This window comes from Rhinolophus sinicus, chromosome 1 (genome assembly GCF_057876585.1).
Source record: "Rhinolophus sinicus isolate RSI-liver-muscle chromosome 1, RSI-T2T, whole genome shotgun sequence".
Classification (NCBI taxonomy): Eukaryota; Metazoa; Chordata; class Mammalia; order Chiroptera; family Rhinolophidae; genus Rhinolophus; species Rhinolophus sinicus.
The window spans coordinates 46314538-46336134 of NC_142501.1; the positions used below are offsets into that span (position 1 = coordinate 46314538).

Below are 21597 nucleotides of genomic sequence, written 5' to 3' on the forward strand. Positions count from 1 at the left end.
TGGAAGTAGAAAATACTGGATGCTTTTTATTATTGTGCAATTATTTGAAATTATATCATATTTTAAGTCTCTTTACTATTCTTTCTGGAAGAAGATTTATTTTACTAAAATTTAAAATTAATACATTGAATAATAAATTGTGCTAGGAATTACAGCAATAATACTGGGAGAAAAATAAAACATATGTCACAAACAATAGTAAATTCATTATTATAAGTATTTCACAGGGCACATTTGATTGTAGCATTTCTCTATAAATTAAGTAGTAGTTTCTGTCAGTGCCTACTATTCTACATTATGTATTTTCCTGTAACGTGGGATGGTGAGGCAAACTTAGCTAGACAAAAGTTGGAAAATCACAGTGAGAATATGACGAGAGGCAGTTTATAAAAGGAAAATTCATCTGATTCAAAATTGAAATATTTAAAGCACCAATTATATAGTTAAACTAGTATCTGAATATGTTCTTTTAAAGGAATAGCCTTATATATCTTGTCCAAGATTGTATTCTGAACATAATCTTGGTTTAAAATAGGACACAATCACAAAAGGAAGCAAGAAAGATGGTAAATCTCGCAGCTTCATTAGCAGAACTCTCATAAAGAAAATAAATAGTGAAGGTTTAGTATGCCGCTAATTACTTTTGGTGCATTCTATTTTTTTTCTCTGTGTTATAAAATCAACCTATGGCTAATAAACAAAGTCATTCTCAGAATACAGAATATTAGTGGAAGACCTTGTTTGTTCACATTTATGAATTGAGCACTTTAGTGAATACTGGTTATATGGAATTATTGCTTAATATTGAGCCTACGGAAACGTGGAAAATTTATAGGGAAATTAATTCCTTATACTACTTTTCCTCAGGAATGGTATTTTGGGGACATGCATAGAGAAAGAGAGATCATGGGTAGATCTACGACGGAAGGGAAAAATCCACATCAGGACCTGGTAATGCAATAAAAAAGGGTTTTAACCATTATTTCAACTTAGTCAATAAACATGTACCGAGCACCAAACATGTGTTAGGTAAGTCTCGGACCCTAAAAGTTTGAAGAGAAACAAAAACATGGTCTCTATTCTTAAGCAGCCCTAAACTCACTGGAGAGTAAGACAAGTGAAATAAAATTTGCAGTAAATGTATTAAGTGTTGTAGCAGCAAGCATTGAGGAGGAAGCAATTAAATCCATTCATAATTGTTTCAGAGGATTATACTTTTGATGAATCTTGTAAGATCGACAAGAATTTTCTAGGCATAAAAGGGGGTAGAAGGGCATTCCTGTATGAGGAAACGAACATTAACTCTGAGAATATATACAAATGACATCTCATTCAGTGACTCTGGAATGCAGAATTCAAAAAGGAGGATAAGGAAGATATAGTTGAGTAGGTTATATACAGACTGTAAAAAGGTGGCAGATTGAATTTGTGTGTGTTTTATTTTTTTGCTTTATTTTTACTTTTTCTTGTGTTTAAATAAGAAGTGATGAGGTCCTGAATTACCAAAGCACAGGCAGTAGAAAAAGGGGAACAGAGTGATCCTAGAGTCGTATTCAAGATCAAATCAATTATACTTGGTGAGCAAGTTGGTATATTGCAGATGAGGGAGAAAAAGCATTTTGAAAATTACTCCATATTTTCTGTTATAAATAATTAAGTGCAAAGCAACATCATTAACTTAGTAATTCAGGAGCATGGCACATTTTATAAGACTAATGATAGGACCAGGAGTGTAGAGGAAAAGAGAAGTGGTTGTGTGACAAACTACAACCTAGAAAAACCAGGTAAGGTAAACAAGAGGTAGGACAGTCCAGGTAAGGCATACTATGTCAAAAATGAATCACTGGTCTCAAACTTCTTTGTGGATTTTATAATATTTCTCTCAACATCTATGTTATTACAAACACATTAGTATATCATCAATCAGTATCTAAATTCTCTCTGGATAAAATACACTATCAAGGGACACAAAGACATAAGACACAAGTCTTGAGGAGAGAAAAGGAAATGAGTCCACAAATTTTATAATGAAATGACTGGAAGACTGGCGCTACTGGTAGAAAAACAAATATTGAAAGAAGAATTTCAATTTCCATTCACTGTTTGGAAATTTGATTTGTTCAATATAAACAAAATGGTTTCTTAAAAATTTCTCAGAATTCCTGGTAGTTAGCAAGGAATAACTACTCTGTTGATTTTTTTAAATAAACTCCTTGCCAACGTGATGAAAGCCAATCTTATTCCAGTTTTTTGAACCCAAAAAGAATTTGAAAATAACTTAAAATATCAGGAGTTAGCACCATGAAAATATGACTAAGAATGAGCTCTCTGGAAAAAAAAGACATTCTGAAAGATATATAAACAGAACCAAGGAAATTCTGTGCAGATACTATCTAAAGTGATTGGAATTATTTTATGTCTTCTGAATGAGAGGCTGAACAAGCAAAAACTCTAGAAATCCTTTGGAAAAATCAGTGTTGAATTCCAGTCAGTAACTCCTTACTCACTTCAGACTGTTGTTAAAACAGCTGAGAAATAGTTTCTCCTGTGGAAGTACAAAGATAAGACATTTAGTTGGTTATGATCCTCTTAAAAGTTGTAGAGATTCAATTAATTCAGATAGTTTCTTATAAGAACTTCATGTGCATGTGGAAACACAGAGAGGCACCGATTAATCTTTGTTGATAGATGGATGACACTGAATCCTGCAGTAAGCCCTGAGGTCTGACAAACAAATGAGTTCGGGATCGTAGTAGGAAGGAAAATCTTAACTACCAAAATATTAACTACCTCAAACAGGTGAGTCACTCATTTGTTATAGCCCCAAAGCAAAGATGAATCAAAAAAGATCAAATGGGACTTTTGCCCTGGTTGGTTTTACCCTGGGAAAGCTTCCAAGGAAGTTGGGGTTCTGAGTCACCACGTGAAAACAGTGGGGGGCTAGGATCCTTGGCTGCTGTGGCTATGGAAGTGTTTAGATACCTGTTATAATTTCCAACTCTCGACTAATTACATTAAGGAAGGTTGAATCACTGTTTTCTGTAGTCATAGTAAGAGATATTTATGAAGCATCTGTGGATTGGAGAAAATACCACTGAGCTTAAAATCAAGTTTGAGTTTAATACCCAATTCTGCCTTGTACTTCGGTGAGAAAATCTGAGCCTTAGGCCCCTCATTTGTAAATGAGGATACATACTTCAACTGTGTAAGAATTAAGCAAAATATGTTGTCAAGTTCCCTGGACAGAGTAGGCACTTAATAAATGATAAAAATAAAAACAATTAATTAAACAGGTATTTGTTGATGACATGGTATGGGCCAGACTGCCCAGAAAGCTTATGAGTAAATAAAGTAATTTTAAAGAAATCTTTTTAGTATTCTCATACCATCACTATATGTACGAGGTCTGACAGTTAAGTTCATGAACTCATCCTAGAAAAAGTGCTACATACTTCATTGTTGAAAATCACTATGGTCACATTCAAAGTACTCCCCCTGGGAAGCTATGCACTGATGCCGGTGGCTAGTTCACCCTTCAAAACAATTTTGGGACTCTTTTTCTGGAATGGCCATCAGAGCTGTTATCTTATTACCCTTGATGTCCTGAATGTCATCAAAATGTCTTCCTTTCAATATTTTCTTTATCTTTGGGTAAAGAAAGAAGTCTTTGGGGGCCCAGATCAGGTGAGAAGGGAGGGTGTTCCAATACAGTTATTTGTTTACTGGCTAAAAACTCCCTCACAGACAGTGCTGTGTGAGCTGGTGTATTATCATGATGCAAGAGCCACGAATTGTTGGCGAAAAGTTCAGGTCGTCTAACTTTTTCATGCAGCCTTTTCATCACTTGCAAATAGTAAACTTGGTTAACTGTTTGTCCAGTTGGTACAAATTTATAATGAATAATCCCTCTGATATTTAAAAAAAAGGTTAGCAACATTGTTGCAACAAAAGTTTGCAAACATAATTGTCAGACCTCGTATATTTAAATTTTGGTGTTTCCTCATAGTTAGGTGAAGATTTCATTTATAAAAAGAAGCAGAGGTGAAGTTTAAATTGAAGTTAGTCTGCATCTACACTTTGCTGAAACCAGGCGTGAAATGAAAATCACCCCTAGGTAGGCCAGCCACTTGAATGACTCCTGCTACTTAGAGTCCCACAAGGGGCCACGTGAACTGGATCCACCTTCCACTTAGAGGCTCACAACACGAATTGACAGAGGCTTTTCTGTGTCATCCCCATAGCTCTCATCTTTTTGAAAGGCCTGCTGTTCTAAGGATATTTAAAAGGCGATAGACCTGTCCTTTCTGATAACTGGGAAATCATTTCTCCCACAAAGATTGGTACTAGAGATAGGCATTCAAATATTTGTCTCCTAAAAATGTGTGACTTTTCCTATCATTTTAGGGATGCCTATACAAAATAGGGCCTCTATGAATGGTCATAATGTTCAGCCACATGATAGGGTAGGCCTTTTAGGTTCCATTGTCTCACCTAGAAACAAACATTGTACCCCACCATGAGCTTAAGTATTAAAATCAGAAAAAAAGAGCATTTACTCAAATGTACGTAAAAGAATAACTGAGAACTCAGTGGGCTTTGTGGGAAGACGTATCTGCTTGCTTCCCTTAGTTTGAATTTCTTTTGATTAGATATAATTAGTTTAAGGAAAACTGACTGTTACGACCACTTGGTTTTACTCTTTACCGTCAGTACTCCCAAACACCAGCTGGTTTCCCCAAAGCATAAAGAGGCAAAACTATAAAATAAGCCAGTGTGTTAGTGTAGGAGGCAGGGGAAGTGCAGAGAACAGTTCTTCCTTTCTAAGGAAACCTAATCGGCCGTGTACCTGTACCTCCTGAAAAATGTCTAGAAAATTTTGTCACAGACTAGCTCAACTGGTCCCTCAATCCAAACACTAAAGAGGAGCCATTTGCCTTAGCATGAGACACACACAAACTCTGGCTCTACTTCCTGTCCTTTTGCCTCAAAATCTGATTGGGGAAGGCAAAGTATGGGCAATGGAGGGAACAATTTAATACTTGTTTGCATGAATATGGCAAAATAGAATGGGCATCTGAAGTCCCCAGTTTCTGTAACTTTAATCTACATTGAGAGAAACTGATCCAGGTGGTAGTTTGATGTATTCCACACAGCTGAGGCTACACATGTCAAGAATGTTCTGTCAAACTTCTATTTCCAAAGCCAAATGCAAAAATGATCTAATAAGCTGGTTCTGGTTGTTTGTGAATTAATAACAAATAAAGAACTGGATGTTTATTTGTTAAAGATTTTGTATAAGCTGAGGAAAAAAATAAACCCATTAAATCCATTTTTTGTAGTTGTACATTTTATAGAATAGGACCCATATACTGAGGTCTGGGTCTCTATCTTTTCCCAGATCCAGCGTATTCTCACTAAATAGTCACTAATGTTTTTTAATGAACATACTAAATTTCATATTTCAAACTCACAATTATTGGATGGCGTTTACTATGCATTTAAGACATTTTTTTTTTTACTTAATTCTCATGAAAATCCTGCTATGTAAGTATTACGCTGCCCATTTTACAGATAAGGAAATGGAGGCTCTGAGAGGTGAATACCTTGTGAGAGGTCACCACTCAACTGAGGGCAACAGAATTCAAACAGAATTCTTTCTAACCTCAAATCTCATGTTCTTGTGAAATAACACCTTGCATTTCTAAAGAAGTAAGTAAGCCAGTTTCAAAAGTCCTCATAATTATAGTCTCATCTTGCCCTTAAATAATGTCAAATTTAGGTTATTTGAGCATAGGCAGTTAAAAGTTACTTTTACATCCCCAAGCAAATAATTTTTCTTTACTCTATTGGAAATGCTTGCTCCTTTCTCAAAGAGGAATGCATCCTGGCAAGCTAGCATTTCCTAACAGAGAAAAGGCCAGAGTCAACAGTAAGGAACAAATACAACTGCTAGGATAAGCTGCCAGCAAACCACATACTACTGCCAGAAAAAATTTTTTTTTGCCTGTCATATGGGTTTATAATTGCCAAACAAGTAGGAGCTGCAAGATTAGTGGGTTTCACCAGATTGAAAAACCCATCAAAGCCACTATCATTTATATGATCAAACTTTTAATATATATTTATAAAGTAATATCAAATGTGATTATCATAAAAAGGGGAACTATAACAAATATGTTTGCAAATTTTATGGCTCAACACTTGATATTCTTAAATACATTATGGTTTGCTTAGAATTACATAGACTCATGGTCATAGTAGAAACCTAAGGACTTATAACATTGAACCCTATCATTTTACAGAAGGAAAATCCACATCCGTGACTAGTAAAATAGCCAAACATCACACCAGCCTCAGAGCCACATCTTGAGTCCAAATATTCTCTTTTGCCCAAAGTTATACAACTAGTTATTGACAGAACTGGAAGTAGGTCTTAAGCTGTCTTATTTCTTCTCCACATAGCTTACCATTTTGCTACCTCAAAGAGGCATAGGAGATAAAATAAAAATAAAATACACAAGTTGGTACACGTAGACACTATAATAAAAGAGATGTCCAAATGCAAAAAAATATCAAATGTAGAAGTCTGCTCTACCTCAAGGATCAAATCTATTGCATTTTCTGATTTCTCTCTGATTTTTTTCCCCAGAAACTCTTAAAACCAACTGGGGTAAACATCCATTATTTCACTTTGTCAAAGGAAGGTAGTAAATGCTTATAATAATTGATTTAAAATTGATTTAGTAATTGTCTCAGCATTTTTCCCAAGAGACATATTTGAAGCAAAAGCAACTAACTTTCTAAAAAGAAAAATACCTCTTTTATTTTTTAATAAGCATTAGACAATTTATAAAAGTAGCAGTTTTGATGTGTGGCCTAAAGGAAATTTTAACATTAGCCTCACTGAATTACAGGACTTTTATTACAAATTCTATACCAGTTTCCAGGAAAGTAAAACTCTTCTAATTTACAAGTTTGTATGTTTTGTACCTTGACTCTACTCTGTGCTTTCAGTGTTGATAACATGTAGACAGGATGAAAAATGAGGTAGGAATCTGGGAAGAAAATCATACAGGAGAAAATGTACAAGGAAGAAGAGACAAAGACAGTATAGAAATTCCAGAAGTGAATTAACCAATAAAAATTCTAAGATTGTTTTGTCTCAGACATTTTGTAAAATCCCAGTATCTAAGATAAATGTTTATATATATATTGCCTCTCAATGACTTCACATTTTTTCAGTGTTAAGCCCTGCACCAAAATTGGAGTGCATGATTTTTTTCAAAATTATCATTGTCATAAAATTCATTCATTCATTGTGTTTCAGTGTCTCAAAGAAAGAAACAGAATTCCCAACTAGTTAGGCTAACTCCAAAAACAAAGCTCTTAACCACTACTTTACCATTTTTTCAGACTAAATTCTTGATTATTGAATTCATAAAATGACAAACACCCAATAGTCCTTCCTCTATAAATAAATAAGATCAGAAAGACTGACCTTATATAGACCCAGCTATAGTAGTTTACTAAATTTTTTAGCTTGTTTTTTTTATGTAATCATCATCACTGCTGAAGTTCCAGATCTTAGAGTAAATATAAACATACATATTTGGGTACTCCAACAAGAAAAGTTAGTTTCTAGTCTTACAAATTCTAAAGCTGCACCTATCATGAGTAGCTCTCAATGATTACTCATAAAAATGGCTCTTGTACTCAGACTAATTTGCAGGAATATTCTTCAAGTCTCCAGGAGCTAAATAGATCAGTTGCTTTTCTTATCTTGATTAACCTCAAGCAATTGAGGAAAATAGGTAAAAGTTGAGGAAAGCAAGTTAGAGAGGCTGTGAATAATTGAGATGAGTAATTGCACAAAACACTTTCCTAATTGCAACAAAATTACCACAAAGCACAATACTGTAGACAGAACAGTATTCTCGTGTGAAGTGCTCCTTGAGAAAAAGTTTACTATGGTCAACACATTTGGAAGATAAGGATTCTTCCATGTTGCTTTTGGTGACTCTCAATGTTCATCTGCACTTTTTAGTTAAATGTACTCTCGGTTTTCTCAGAATCCCTCTTTTGCTTCTGGATCCACACAGCCCTTTCATTGTGGAAAGTACTAGTAGAAAGTACCTGAGGACAGAATGAAAGCTGACATGTTCTTAAGTGCCCTGTGCCTCCTTGGCCACAGAAATTAGTTTAGGAATTTCTGTTCCAAGCTAGTTCATTCATAGAAATCCATTAATTCAGCCATAGTAATTGTTCTGGGGGTGGGTTGTGACCCCAACTTTGCAAATCAGAATCTTTCCTTGAAAGTTTTGTCACTGGAGTTGGGGAAAAAGAAGGTATCATTTCTTTGATACTGAGAATATATGGTAGTGAGCTTGATGCTGTTGTCTATTTGGAGAGGTCAGTCTGATAATGTGAACCAATATACAAAGGAAGAAGAGATGAAAGTCAGAAACAGAGAAGACACGGGTGTTCATTACCTGACTCTAGTTATCCCAAAGCCACACAACATTGGCACTTTCTTCAGTTAGTTTTCTGTTACTTACAAGCAAAGATCCCAACTACCATACCACAGAGGAGATAACACGAGCTAGACTACTACAGAAACATTCAATATGCCCAGTGTTGGTAGGTGAAAGGACATTCCAAGAATGTTTGTGATCTAAAAGGACATAATGTGTGATTGGGGAACAGAAAGTAGATGTGTATATCTCAAATGTAAGTTGTGTACGGGGGACACCTGCTTTATGTATTGTTTTGCTTGGCTGTTTATCCAACTACATTTAAAATACTACATTTCAAAGAATACAAGAGATAGTATGAATTGCTATCAAAAGTAGTGTGAATTGCTACATTTACAGTAGTTTCTACTAGTAATACATTTACTGACGTGATCTACCAAAAGCACCTGTTTCCAAACTGTGATAAGCAGAGTCTCACAAGTTGCATGCAATGACGGGCTTAGGGGAGTAGTGGTGCTAGCATGAACAGAGAAGAGGCACAAATCTGGTTGGTGGTCTCCTGCCCCAGACCCATCTTTGAATAAAGCATCCCCTCTCCCTCCTCATTCAGCAATGGGCTTCCACATATGATTGTTTCTGAAGAAAGATTGTGCTACTAATATATACATAAGAACCATAGGTGGACATCTCAATTCTCACAATAAAGCGATGAGATATATGATTATCTTTGTCTCATCGTTGAAGGAACTAAGCCATAAAAAGGTTAAAGAACGTGATCCAGATTACCTGCGAATAAAAGGCGGAGGCAGGATTTGGACTTTACCCTCTTTGCCTGGCCCCAAGCCCCATGATGCTATTCCCAGTACGTCTTTCCACTCTTGCTAATAGGACAGTGGCCTACTTACTGACCCTTATATTTGCCTATTATTCTTAAAGCCTAAATAATCAAAGACCAAACACACACCTATAGTCTGACAGATAGCAATACTTCCTGTAATTGACTGGATGCAGCAAAGGAAACATACTCCAGAGCAGTTGTGGAGCATCACTCAAGTGGGAAGGAAAAGCATCTCATGTAAGGTTTGAGTTCCTGCTGATGAATTCAGAGGAGGGTCTAAGGCAAGAAGCAATCCATTCTGTTTCTGACATGGGGATAGGAGAAGCAGGGATAAACTAGTCTTGGGGCCCATCGGGAAGGGAGAGTATAAAATGTAAAAATCATATTAAAGATTCCACGGCAGGTCACAGTGGTTTCCTTTGTCTTCTTCCATAAGCCCTCTTGTCCCACCCTTTTGCTTTCTCTCCCACCTTGAGCTCTATAATCAGAAAAGGCTCAGTGCTTATAGATGGAAGAATTATTCATATGATAGCATCCTAAGTCAAGTACTCACTATATGCTGGGTTTCGTATTAGTCAACACAGCTGAAAATATGATTTGGATATATTCCCTGTCCTGAAGTTATTCACAATCTGGAGATATTGTTTTGAACACAAAAAGTGACACGATGAGGAGAAAATTCTAAATATTATGGTACCATCGGTAATAGCCAAGAAGTAGGAATCTGGATTGGACCATGGTGTCCAAATTAAAGCATCAGAAAAGAGATTTGCATTAAATACTGACTAGAGCAGTTCTCTACTTATCATAAAACATGCAGAGATTGGGAAGCACTGCTTAACTTTTAAATGAAATTTCTCTTCTCAATATGTAACTCCCTAGAGCTGGAATCCTTCCTGAAGGAAGTAAGTGTGGGAAGCTTAGTATAAAAAAAATTCAAGAAAATCCAGTGGAAGAGATACAGTACTCTAAATTGGCCTTATATTCTGACAGGGAAAAATGATTCCCCAGATTGATGATTATGTTTGACATTCAGTAGATAAGTAAAGACATTCAGTGAAAAGTAAAATATAGGTTTACTACATACCATATAAGTACTGAAATTATGTTTGATAGCAGGATGATGATATACATTTTGTTAGATATAAAACCTAGATATATTGAAAATCCCTCAAGAATATAGGGATACCACATTTAAAATGACTTTAAATAGGAATTCAGTCAGGTCTCTAATTTGTGCTTGGAAGGTGGAAGAGAATAGAAGATGAAGACCACAATTACATAAGCTTGAGCCATTAGAGAAATTAAATATAACACACATGAACATGAAGAGTTTATTTAAAATAAATCAAATATCCTGATGTTGAAGCCACAAATTATAAAATTGTCTTTGGTTTTCATACTAACACCAAAACTTCAAAATGGCATCCACATTGACTAAACTTTCCACAGCCACAGTTTGCACTGAGCCAACCCACATATTCAGACAAGTATATGAACATGTACCCATTGCTGATGCAATTTGTGGTCAAGGGACAGAGCCCCATGGAGACCCTGCAGTCATTCTCAGGACAAAGGGCTTCAAAACAGATCAATTAAATCAGGTAAACACTGAAAACGAATGTGTTTATGTAATTGAGGTTTATTATTGGTCATCTTATTGGACTAAAGTAACGAATGGGCTGTGGCATATTTTTAAAATATCTATGTGAAAAAAATAGAAAGAAAAATACTACAACAATGCAAAGACTGGCATAGCTTGGATGCTGCACTTCCCCATAGGTCATTTATTTTCCTTCTGTGTCTTTGCCTTGACACTTTAAGTGCAGGGTGCAGTGTCCTTATGCATTTCTACAACTGGTCCCTTTCCAAAGCTGTCTGCACAAAGTGGCAAGAGGTACAGAGAGTGTGGTCTTTGGAGCCAGACCAATCTAAGATCTTGTCCTGGCTTGGTCCTCACCTCTGGCCTTGAACAAGTCATTTCACCTGAGTTACATAATATAAAATCAGGGTAATAAGACCTACCATCATAGGTCATTGTATTTGTGTCAAAACAGATATTAAGGGCCAGTGTCATGTCTGTCATGGCGGTAAGCCAGTAAATAGGAGTTATCTAGTCATTATTGGCATTATCATTGTATTGATAATGTTTTTATGGCATCTGCATTAATGAGGCTATAAGCAGCAACTTGAGGACAGTGGGTATTGTCCTTTCTGTTCTGCCCTCACTTTTTGATCCTTGCTGTCCTGCTTATTCCTAAAAAAAACACTTTATCTGTATATGACAATGCTTTCTAGCTTGTTTTCCCTGCAGGACTGAATGCTGCTAATAAGGCAGTAGTGAAACACAAGCATACAGACAGACACAATCATCTTCTACCTGTAGGAATGTGCTTTTAATGACCAGAGATTCAGGAGAAAGGCCCCAAATCTTCCTGAATATAAGAGGAGTGTTCCAACGAAAGGGGTGTTTGAGGCCACTGTTAACATGGTATTAAATAGATAATAATGATTTCATGTTTTCAATAAACTTCCAAAACTTGACACTGATCTGTTATATTTGCAAGCTGTTAACTATATTTTTTAACCTGTCACTCATTCCAGCAGTGTGTTCATTGAAGACAAGCCGGTGAGGTGTGGAGAGTGGCAAGGAAGAAGATGCCTTCTTTGTCCTTCTTTTCAGCACTTTCTTAAGAATTTCAGTGTGGGCAGGACCTTCACCCGTAACTTGCTTGGCCACTGGAAGAGCCCTAAGAGCTAATAATTATTAGCCCAAGATATATCCGTCCATAGCATAGTGTTTGGTTTTTAATTCATAGCATATATCAGGGCAATTGTTCAAACTTTGATAAAAATTTGAATAGATGACTTACTGTTAAAAAGTATATTCATCAAATCATTGTGTATAAGCACCTACATGTGTTAAAACCATTGGGATCTGAAATTATGCAAAATCTATCCAGTTATACCTATGATATCATTATCCCAGATAGCATTATTAGTGTTTTTACTGTATCTCTTTATCTTATTTAATAGCTTACACACACACACACACACACACACAAGTGTCTGTGTATATGTATAATATTACATATATAATATATATATTTTTTATATCTATTTCTTGACTTAACACCTTCTAGTAGGAATTTGAGACTGATGGATCATAGGGAAACCATAAATATTTTTGATTTTATAATCTTAAATGATTTATATGAACATGTATAAACAGGCCATATGCTCTCACACAAAATCCTCCATCAAAAATTTCTGTTTTTCTTCAATGACCTAAGAACAGAGAACCTGTTTTTCGTTTGTTTGTTTTTTTTCTTTAAAGAACCACTTGATTTTCAGGCCTACATAATCTCTGGCTTTCCCCCAAATAGGGTAAATGAGAAATAGTGACTGTTATCAGTGAAATATGCACAATTTTGGTTTACTTTGTAGGTACGTCTACCCTATTACCAAGTCTTCTCGGCTTACTGCTGCCTGCCTGTGGCATCCTTGTCTACTTGGAATTCTGAATGTGGTGTGACCGCTGCTGTTCCCGACCCGGCTCAAAGGACACCCTTCATCCCTGTGATGACTACAATCCTTCCAATTCCTGCGGCTCCATCCTAAGCCAAATAAATTATACTTTAACAAACTATCCAACTGATTTACAACATATGTATGACTGAGGCATTCAGGAACCCCGCCATCCAAAAGAATAAACTTTTAAATGGATATAAAATGATTTTTAACTCGTTCCAATATGCCTTATAAACCACTTAACCTGATTCTGTGACAGTTGCATGATTTAATCCAATGGGACAAGTTACAGTGTTCAATTCTTTAGGCTGTAGAGTGAAAGTAAAATCACCATACACAGGTGCTTTAAATTTAATAACAAGTTGTAAAATATAATAGAGGTTGAAATGTTGATCGTATGTGGTAAATGTAAGAGTACTATCCTCTTGTACTATCCTCTCTGTTCTGGGTCCTGCATATTTTTGAATGGCCCCTATCATTCATGACATTTTGAGTTTTCTTAAGAAAAAATAGAGTATAACTGAAACATTCTGACACAAATTCCATTACCAAATCATTTTATTGAATAAGTTGAAAAATCTTGAATATTAAAAACCAAATTCTAGAACTTATTATCAGTATTCTTATTTTGGAAGTTATTAAGTTTCTAAATATTTGATTTTCAAAATCAGTAATACTTTTAATTTTTTAATAGTAAAGTTAACATACCATATGAAGTTTTTTTTTTTACTTTTGTATTCTACTCTGAAATTATTTTATCCTTTTCTTATCATCAGTTTCAAACCTCAGATGTCACAGCTCTTATCTAGAGTATTATCACATTGCTGTATTTATTCAAACATGGAATGACGAATTTTGAAAAGTAGAGTGCTTCCATTTTTTAATCAAGATGTGATAGTCTTTATACACCTAGGAATCAATGACGTTAAATGAATATCTGAATTACCTAATATCTAGTATCTTGTTTTTTGTGCTTCATTTCTAAGTAAGACCTTTCTTTATTGAAGAAAGGTTTCAGAGATCACCTGTAGGTTGGGAAAAAAACTACAGTGTTCCTTGTTTTTTAATATTGAGTTTTAAACTCATTTCCCACTTCAATGCAATACCGAAAACCGGCTAAAAATACCAAATCAATAGGTTGCTAATGGTACTTTGGAGAGTATGCAAAACTGGAAAGCCAGGAGGAGACAAATAACGTATCCATCCATTGATGTCTCCCAAGTGTTGGCGGTTTAGGTTTTTATAAGTTGTGAAAAGGAAGATGCACATGTCTTCATTCTCCATGGTGTGCATGGAAATGTATTTGAGTGTGGATGTGAAAGAAATCGAGTAATGAGGATTAGCTGGCTCATGAAATAGTGCAATGTCTGATGCATCAAGAGGTATAATCCTATTTTATTAGCACAACCTTGCGAGCTAATTAGAGATAGAGTTTATCTTTTTAGAAAGGATACCTTATAGGTTCATAAAAAAAATATTTACAGGCAAAACAGATCTATTACTACTTTATCCCCCTTTCTTTAATTTGTATAATTTTTGTACTATATATCTATGTGTAAATGTTTAGAGCTTTCATTATGAAAATATCAATAAATATTTCATTAGTTAACATTTAACTCTTTGTTATAAAGTGAAACTTTTTAAAAATAAGTGAAATGGATGAAATCCCAGTAGAAATGTCAGCAGTCTTAAGAGCATTACCAAATTTCATAAAATGTTTAATTATTTGAAAAACAAAATCTCTTCATAGATTATGGAAATGAATACTCTGTAAGCCTTCTGTACAAATCTTTGTTTTCATTATAACACTTTGGGGTTTTCCTTTTGCAATGTGACCCATGTTGGGCATTTTTATATAATCGACAACACCTAAATCTTTTGCCAAATGCATGCTTGCCTTTTATTTTCTAATGTATGGTAATAAAAAGCAAAGCTGATTAGATTTTGCATGAAATGGTTCTGAAAGGTAAGAAGAAAACAGACTTTGGTGGTTATTTGTTTAATTTTCAATTTGTGACAGGAATTAGGTAGATTAAAATCTCTCATACATACACCGATAACTCAAGCTTTTCATTTCCTCGTACAACTGTACAAATTTGACTGGGACCATCAGTTTTAAACTGTTGTCAATCTAACTAATGTATCATCTGCTTTAAGACGCAAGATTCTTAATTAAACTTTATATAGATATAGACACATCTGTTGTTTCTTTGTATTTCAGGAAAGGTGATAGTAGTTTTATTTGATACTGATAAATATTGAATTGATATTTTTAGTTATTTTTTATCATTTTTTCAATGGAGTAGTATAGGACTGTGCTTTGTCCTTTTTATGAATGAAAACAAATTATAAAGAAATAAATGTCTTACTGTTATCCAAGAAATAACAACTGTCCTTTCAATTTACCTAAAGTTGAAAATTGATTTTTAGAAGGTTTTCATTGTAAGTTAAATAGCACAGAATAAATATTACTTGTTAAACAATAGTTTAATGGTTGAAGGGTTCTACACAAAGTATACACACAGACAAAAAGACACACACGTGAGCTTGCAAGCACACATATTCACAGGCATTATTACATTGAAATAAGACCTGGTAGGTAACTTCGATTCATGGAGATGTCAGTGAATATCACTCAGTCTAATGCTAGACACTAGAGCAAGCTACTAGCTGCTGAATAAATGGACTGACCCTGAATGAGCTGATACTGTAATAAAAGAATTTCCATAAAAACATGACTCTACACAGGAGTGTGATACAATTAAAGCCTTCTTTGAATCTTGAGCCAGACTAAACCCCAAATTCTGAATCGCAGGGCTTCCTGTGTTTTGCCTTGCAATCTTCTTTCTCCTGAATTCTCATTGTGATTCCACATTGGCATTCTGACCTCTCTTCCTGTTTCATGAAGTTTGCTTTCCACCCTGGACTCTGATTTTCCCTTTTGGACCTTGCCTCCATTTCTTGACCCTAAGTATTAGATTACTTCTATTCTAATATTTTGCTTTTGGTATTTGACCTTGGATTGACCCCAGCTCTAATTCCCCAGGCTTTGGGAGATCAAAGCTTCTTTCTGTGAGAGATTTTTCCATGTAAGGGGTACTCAAACCTAGCTGCCCATCACAATAACCTGGATAATTTGAAAAGTAAAATAGATTCCCTGGACCCCACTCCAAACTTACCAAATCAGAATCTGGAAAATGAGGCACAGGAATCTGTATCTTTTTAGGTTGTACAGGAGTGTCTGACAGGGAGCCAGATTTGAGAAACACAGATTTTCATGATTACTCCAAGTTAGATTAACTGATATTTTTAACTGAATCAACAATATCAACATCATGTATACATAATTTAAATCTCTCAAGAAAAACAAAGCCATTCTCTTAGCTTGTCTAAACTGTTAATTTTCTCATAACTAATTTGCTCATGCGTTCTTATATTTTGGTCCTATATCTTAATTATCAAAATGCTATACACTTTTTGTCTATTAAAAATATCCTCTAAAGTGTTTGTATCTAAAATCCAAGCAGCAGACTGAAATGTACTTCAGAAGATTTCTTCTCTAAAGGAATGTGGATTTCCTTTATTTTTTTATTTTTTCTTCATGTGACTTGGAAAGTTAATTAAATTTTAATACTTAATTTCCTGAGTCTGTAATCTTCTGGAGGTTGCTAATAAAAAGATTGATGAAAGGTGCCCCTCCCAACTTCAACATTTTTTTTTTCCAGAATGGAAACATAGTGGTTTTGAATGGACTGACTTTAAAATTAGTTGATGGGAGGCCAAGATTAGATTTCTCCATTGTTTATCATATTTTAAAAACAGGTTTCACTTTTTAGATACTAGTAATAAGTCTGACACTTGGAATAACATATTCCAGTACCTATGATGCCATTACTATCTTGCTCTAGGATTCAGTCCGTCTCATCCTAAGGTAAAACTGGAGGAACGTGGCTTTATCTATCATATCCTCTCAGTCAGGCTTCTTTGCTCTGAGGCTAGCTGCTTGAAAGCAAGGCCCCAATACTTACCTTCTTGTGTTAGTTTCCTAGTGCTGCCACAACTAATGACCAGGAACTGAGTGCCTTCAAAGAACAGAAATATATCTCTCTCTCTCGCAGTTCTGGAAGTTGGAAGTCTAAAATCAAGGTGTCGGCAAGGTAAATTCCTGGTAGAGACGCAGAGACAATGTTCTGTGCCTCTCTCCCACTCCCGTGGTTGAAGGCAGACCTTGGCCATCCTTGGCTTGCAACTGCATCTCTCCAGTCTCTGTTTCTTTTGTCATGTGGCCTTCACCCTGTGCTTCTTAATGTTCAAATTTCTCTTTTTAGAAGGACAGCAGTGGTTGGATTAGGGCCTAATCCAACCCTAAGCCAGTGTGACCTCATCTTAACCTGATTACGTCTGCAAAGACCCTATTCCCAAGTAAGGTCACATTTACAGATTCCAGGTGGATATAAGTCTTGGGAGAATACTGTATAGTTCTCTTTTCCTCTTTTTAAAACCTGTATATGCTCCAATCATACTAATGAGGATATGATTGAAATGGTGCTCTAAGCATGCTTTCAGAAAGCATTTATGTTGATAACATGAAATACTATGGGTGAATCGCAAATGCATTTTGCTAAATGAAAAGAAGCCAGATTTAAAAGGCTGTGTTATTCTAGTTATATCACATTCTGGAAAAAGCAAAACTCTAGAGATAGAGAACAAGTCAATAGTTGCCAAACAATAAGAGTAGTGTGAAGATTTGACTACAAAGGACAACATGAAGGAACTCTTGGGGGTGGTGGAACTGGTGGCAGTGACTCAAATCTACACATTTGTCAAAACTCGTAAAACGGTACAACAAAAGATGAGTTTTACTATATGTACATTTTTCTAACTTTTTACAAATACAGTTATGCAAAGATCATGGATCTTGGACAGACCTGTGATCATATTCTAACTTTATCTGTTATAACCTGTGAGACATTGGACAAGTAATGTGATGTTTGGAAGATTAAGTTTCCATAAAATGAGAATAACATTACTCATACAGAATTTTTTGCATGTGACTCTCAAATAAGCTTAAGAAAAGAAAGAAGAAATTTATTGGGTGAAATAATGGGTTCTATAAGGTAGACTAGATACTTAAGTAATGTTCTCAGGGAACTGTCTCATCATGTGTTGATCCCGCTTCTCTCTGTGCACATGTTTCATTGTCAAGCTGGTTTCTTGTGGTAGGGATCATGAATGCTAACAGTTTAAAGCCTACATCCTACTGGACAGTGGTCAAAAAATAATAGAGATCCTTTCTGACCTGGTACATATACCAAATCTCATTGAAGACCCAGATTATCCCCAGACATTTGCATTTTATTTAGCCATCTTGGGTATCCTGGCTACCCTTCTGGATAATTGGGAGGTGGCAAGTACACTGTGATAGAAATTTCCACCAGGACCACATGGAGTGGAGAAAGGATGATTCCCCTAAAAGAAGTATAAGGTGTTATTAACAGAAAAAGGGTGTTGGACTGGCAAAAACATTCCTCACTCTACTTGTTCTTAAAATTCTGAGAATTGAAAAAAGATGATTGAATTAAAATGCCTGACTTGCAGTATACTCTCAACCAATCTTAAACTTTCCCTCCCACCATTACTTTTCAATGGACATATGCAATATAACATTTACTTCTAAAACTCTTAGATCAGGCGCTTGCATAGCTATCTGTTTATACCTCGCTCAGCTTAGCATTCAGAGTCAACTCAAAGTTAGTTCTTCCTCAATCAGGTAGAGCTGATTTACTAGTTGAACTGAATGTAATATCAGAATGTAAACAAATCAGAAAAAAGGCCTATTGGCACTGAAACATTTCTTTTACTACATTTTAAATGTATACCATTTCTGATATGAGGGCTGAGAAATCATTGAGACAATGAGAAATCATTGTCAAGCACTTCTGTCTATACTTTTTTCATCATTTCTGAGAAAGAATGATGTGCACATCTAGATAGAGTACAAATTTCTAAGTGACTTCACAACTTCAAAACTTGCAAAACCTGCTCCACATAAACAATCATTCTAATTAATCAATGGGAAAGGCATGTCATATCGAAGTGTTGAAAACACCATCTTAAGCGAACTGTATTAGTTACTTATTGCCACAATAATGTCGCAGAAACACAACCGCAAAACCTCAGTGGCATAGAACAATAAACATTAATTGCTGACACATCTGGGTCAGCAGTGGATCAGATACGTGGCTTTACTAATAGGAACTGGGCTTTCTCACATGCCTGAGAGCAGCTAAATATCAGTTGTTAGAGTTCACTTTTAGTTGGGGCTTTTAGAGCAACTTGTTTCTGCTCCACTTTTCTCTCATCTTTCAGCAGGCTAGTTCTGGCATGTTCTCATGACAATGGCACAGGTGCAAGGAAACAAGTGGAAACATGCATGTACTTTTTCAAGACTTTGCTTGCCTCAGATCTGCTAATATCCTATTGACACCAAGTCACATCTAGACCCAGAACTAAGGGGCAGGGCAGGTCGCCCACATGTGTGGGTGGGCATGTTAAAGTCACAAGCAAATTTTGATCTAAAAGAGTGTTGAAAAATTGGAGCCAAATGATGTAATCTACCACAGATTCTTACTAAATTTTATTACATCGAAGAGGTCATCAATTTTGCCATTAAGAAAGAAAAAAAGTACTCCAAATTAAACTATAACACAGCATTTGCTTGTCATGAAGAACTTTTATATTTATTGAAATAGCCATTTATTTGTACAAATATTTTTATGACTTGATGTGCATAGACAAAAAAGAAACTACCAGAAAGTAAATTGTGTAATATAGTCCTAAAAATTCTTCACATTCGGAGTATGACTCTTCTAAATTATGTTTAAACTATGAACCGTTGATATTTGTATTTTGCCACAAAATATCATCCTTTGGTGGTATTGGTATATGCACCACTTTTTAAAATAATGCTCCACTAATTATTCCAAGTACTTTCTCAATCTTATCAGACATTAACAGATTAACAGAAAGTTATGTCCACTTAAAAAATACGTCTGCAAATTCTTTTATAGTCCTCCCTTCAAGAAGTGCAAGCTATTTCTCTTCCCCTTGTGGTTGTGCTGAATTTAGCGACTCACTTCTAGTGACTAGAATAAAGCAGAAGTGACTGTGCAGGACTTTGGAAACTAGGTCATAAAAAGCAAATGTGGTTTCCATATTGGTTTTTATCTCTCTCTCTCTTTCTCTCTCTCTCTCTCTGTTTCCCTCTCTCAATCTCTCTGTCTCTCTCTCTTGGATGAATTGCTCTGAGAGAAGCCAAATGCCATGTGTGAAAGCATTCAAGCAGCCCTGTGGCGATATCCCCATGGTAAGGAACTGAGGCCCCCTGCCAAAAGCCATGTGAGTAAGCCCTTTTGCAAGCATATCCCCCAGGCCCAGTCAAGCCCTCAGATCACCACTGCAGGCTTCGCTAACAGCTTAACTGTAGTCTTATGAAAGACCTTGAGACAGAAACACCCAACTGAAATGCTTCCAGATTCATGACCCTCAGAAACTGTTTGATAACAAATATTTGTTGTTTTAAGCCACTAAGTTTTGCTCGTAATTTGTTACACAATAATAGATAACTACAATAGTACCCCATTATCCATGGTTTTGCATTCTACAGTTTTAGTTACCTGTGGTCAGCTGTGGTCAACAATTATTAAATGGAAAATTCTAGAAATAAATAATTCATAAGTTTTAAATTGTGTGCTGTTCTGAGTACGGTGATGAAATTTTGTGCTGACTTGTTCCACTCCACCCAGGACGTGACTCATACCTTTGTCCAGCGTATCCATGCTATAGACGTTACCTGCTCTTTAGTCACTTAGTAGCCATCTTGATTATAAGATCAACTGCTGTGGTATCACAATGTTTGTGTTCAAGTAAGTAACCCTTATTTTAATTAATAATCACCCCAGAGCATAAGAGTAGTGATGCTGGCAATTCAGATATGCCAGAGAAGCTGCAAAGCGCTTCCTTTAAAAGGTGAGTAACGTACAATAGGATATTTTGAGAGAGACCACATTCACATAATTTTTATGACAGTTTATTATTATATTTGTTCTATTTTATTATTAGTTATTGTTGTTAATCTTTTACTATGCCTAATTTATAAATTAAATTTTATTATAGATCTATAGCTATAGGAAAAAAAAAAACATATATAGGGTTTGGTACTATCCAAGTTTCAAGCATCCACTGGGGATCTTGGAATGTATCACCTGCAGATCAGGGGGAATTAGTGTATACAGTTAGTATAAAGCAAAGGCTCTTAAATGACTTCCTGACAAGAATTCTAAGAAAATGAAGTTGTCCCATCTGGTCAACAGGAATAACAAATGTATCCTTATATGTCCAGATGCTCTGTTTCCATGAATTTCTGTATATAATACATTTTTGGTCTCAATATTGAATCATAAGACATTTAAAAAAAACAATTAAATGTGACATGTGTTATCCTCAAAATACTTCCAACGTAACTGAAATAATGACAATATAAATAACTGTGGCCAAGGTCACATATGTGCAGGCAATGATAACTGAGTCATAGTTATTTCCTGACTGAGAGCAATTGAAAGATTACATTGATTGTAAGATGCATCCCATTTTCAAAGATGTTAACATGTAAAAAAATTGGTTTTACCAGAAATTATAAAATATGGCATTTAATACCTCTCATGGGCACTTAAAGTTTCCAGACCAAATTTGGGTTAA

General features: G+C 35.4%; 1 protein-coding gene across 3 annotated transcripts in view; it reads left to right on the forward strand.

Moving 5' to 3' along the window:
- The window catches only part of CNTN1 (contactin 1), a 289420-nt gene extending 274197 nt beyond the window's left edge, over positions 1 to 15223 (forward strand). For all 3 annotated transcript variants that reach the window (XM_019756344.3, XM_074325831.2, XM_019756345.3), the window contains one exon: positions 12757 to 15223. In XM_019756344.3, coding sequence (XP_019611903.1) covers positions 12757 to 12833 — 77 coding nt within the window. In that variant the 3' untranslated portion in view covers positions 12834 to 15223. The remainder of the gene's footprint in view (positions 1 to 12756) is intronic.
- Positions 15224 to 21597: the final 6374 nt, after the last annotated feature.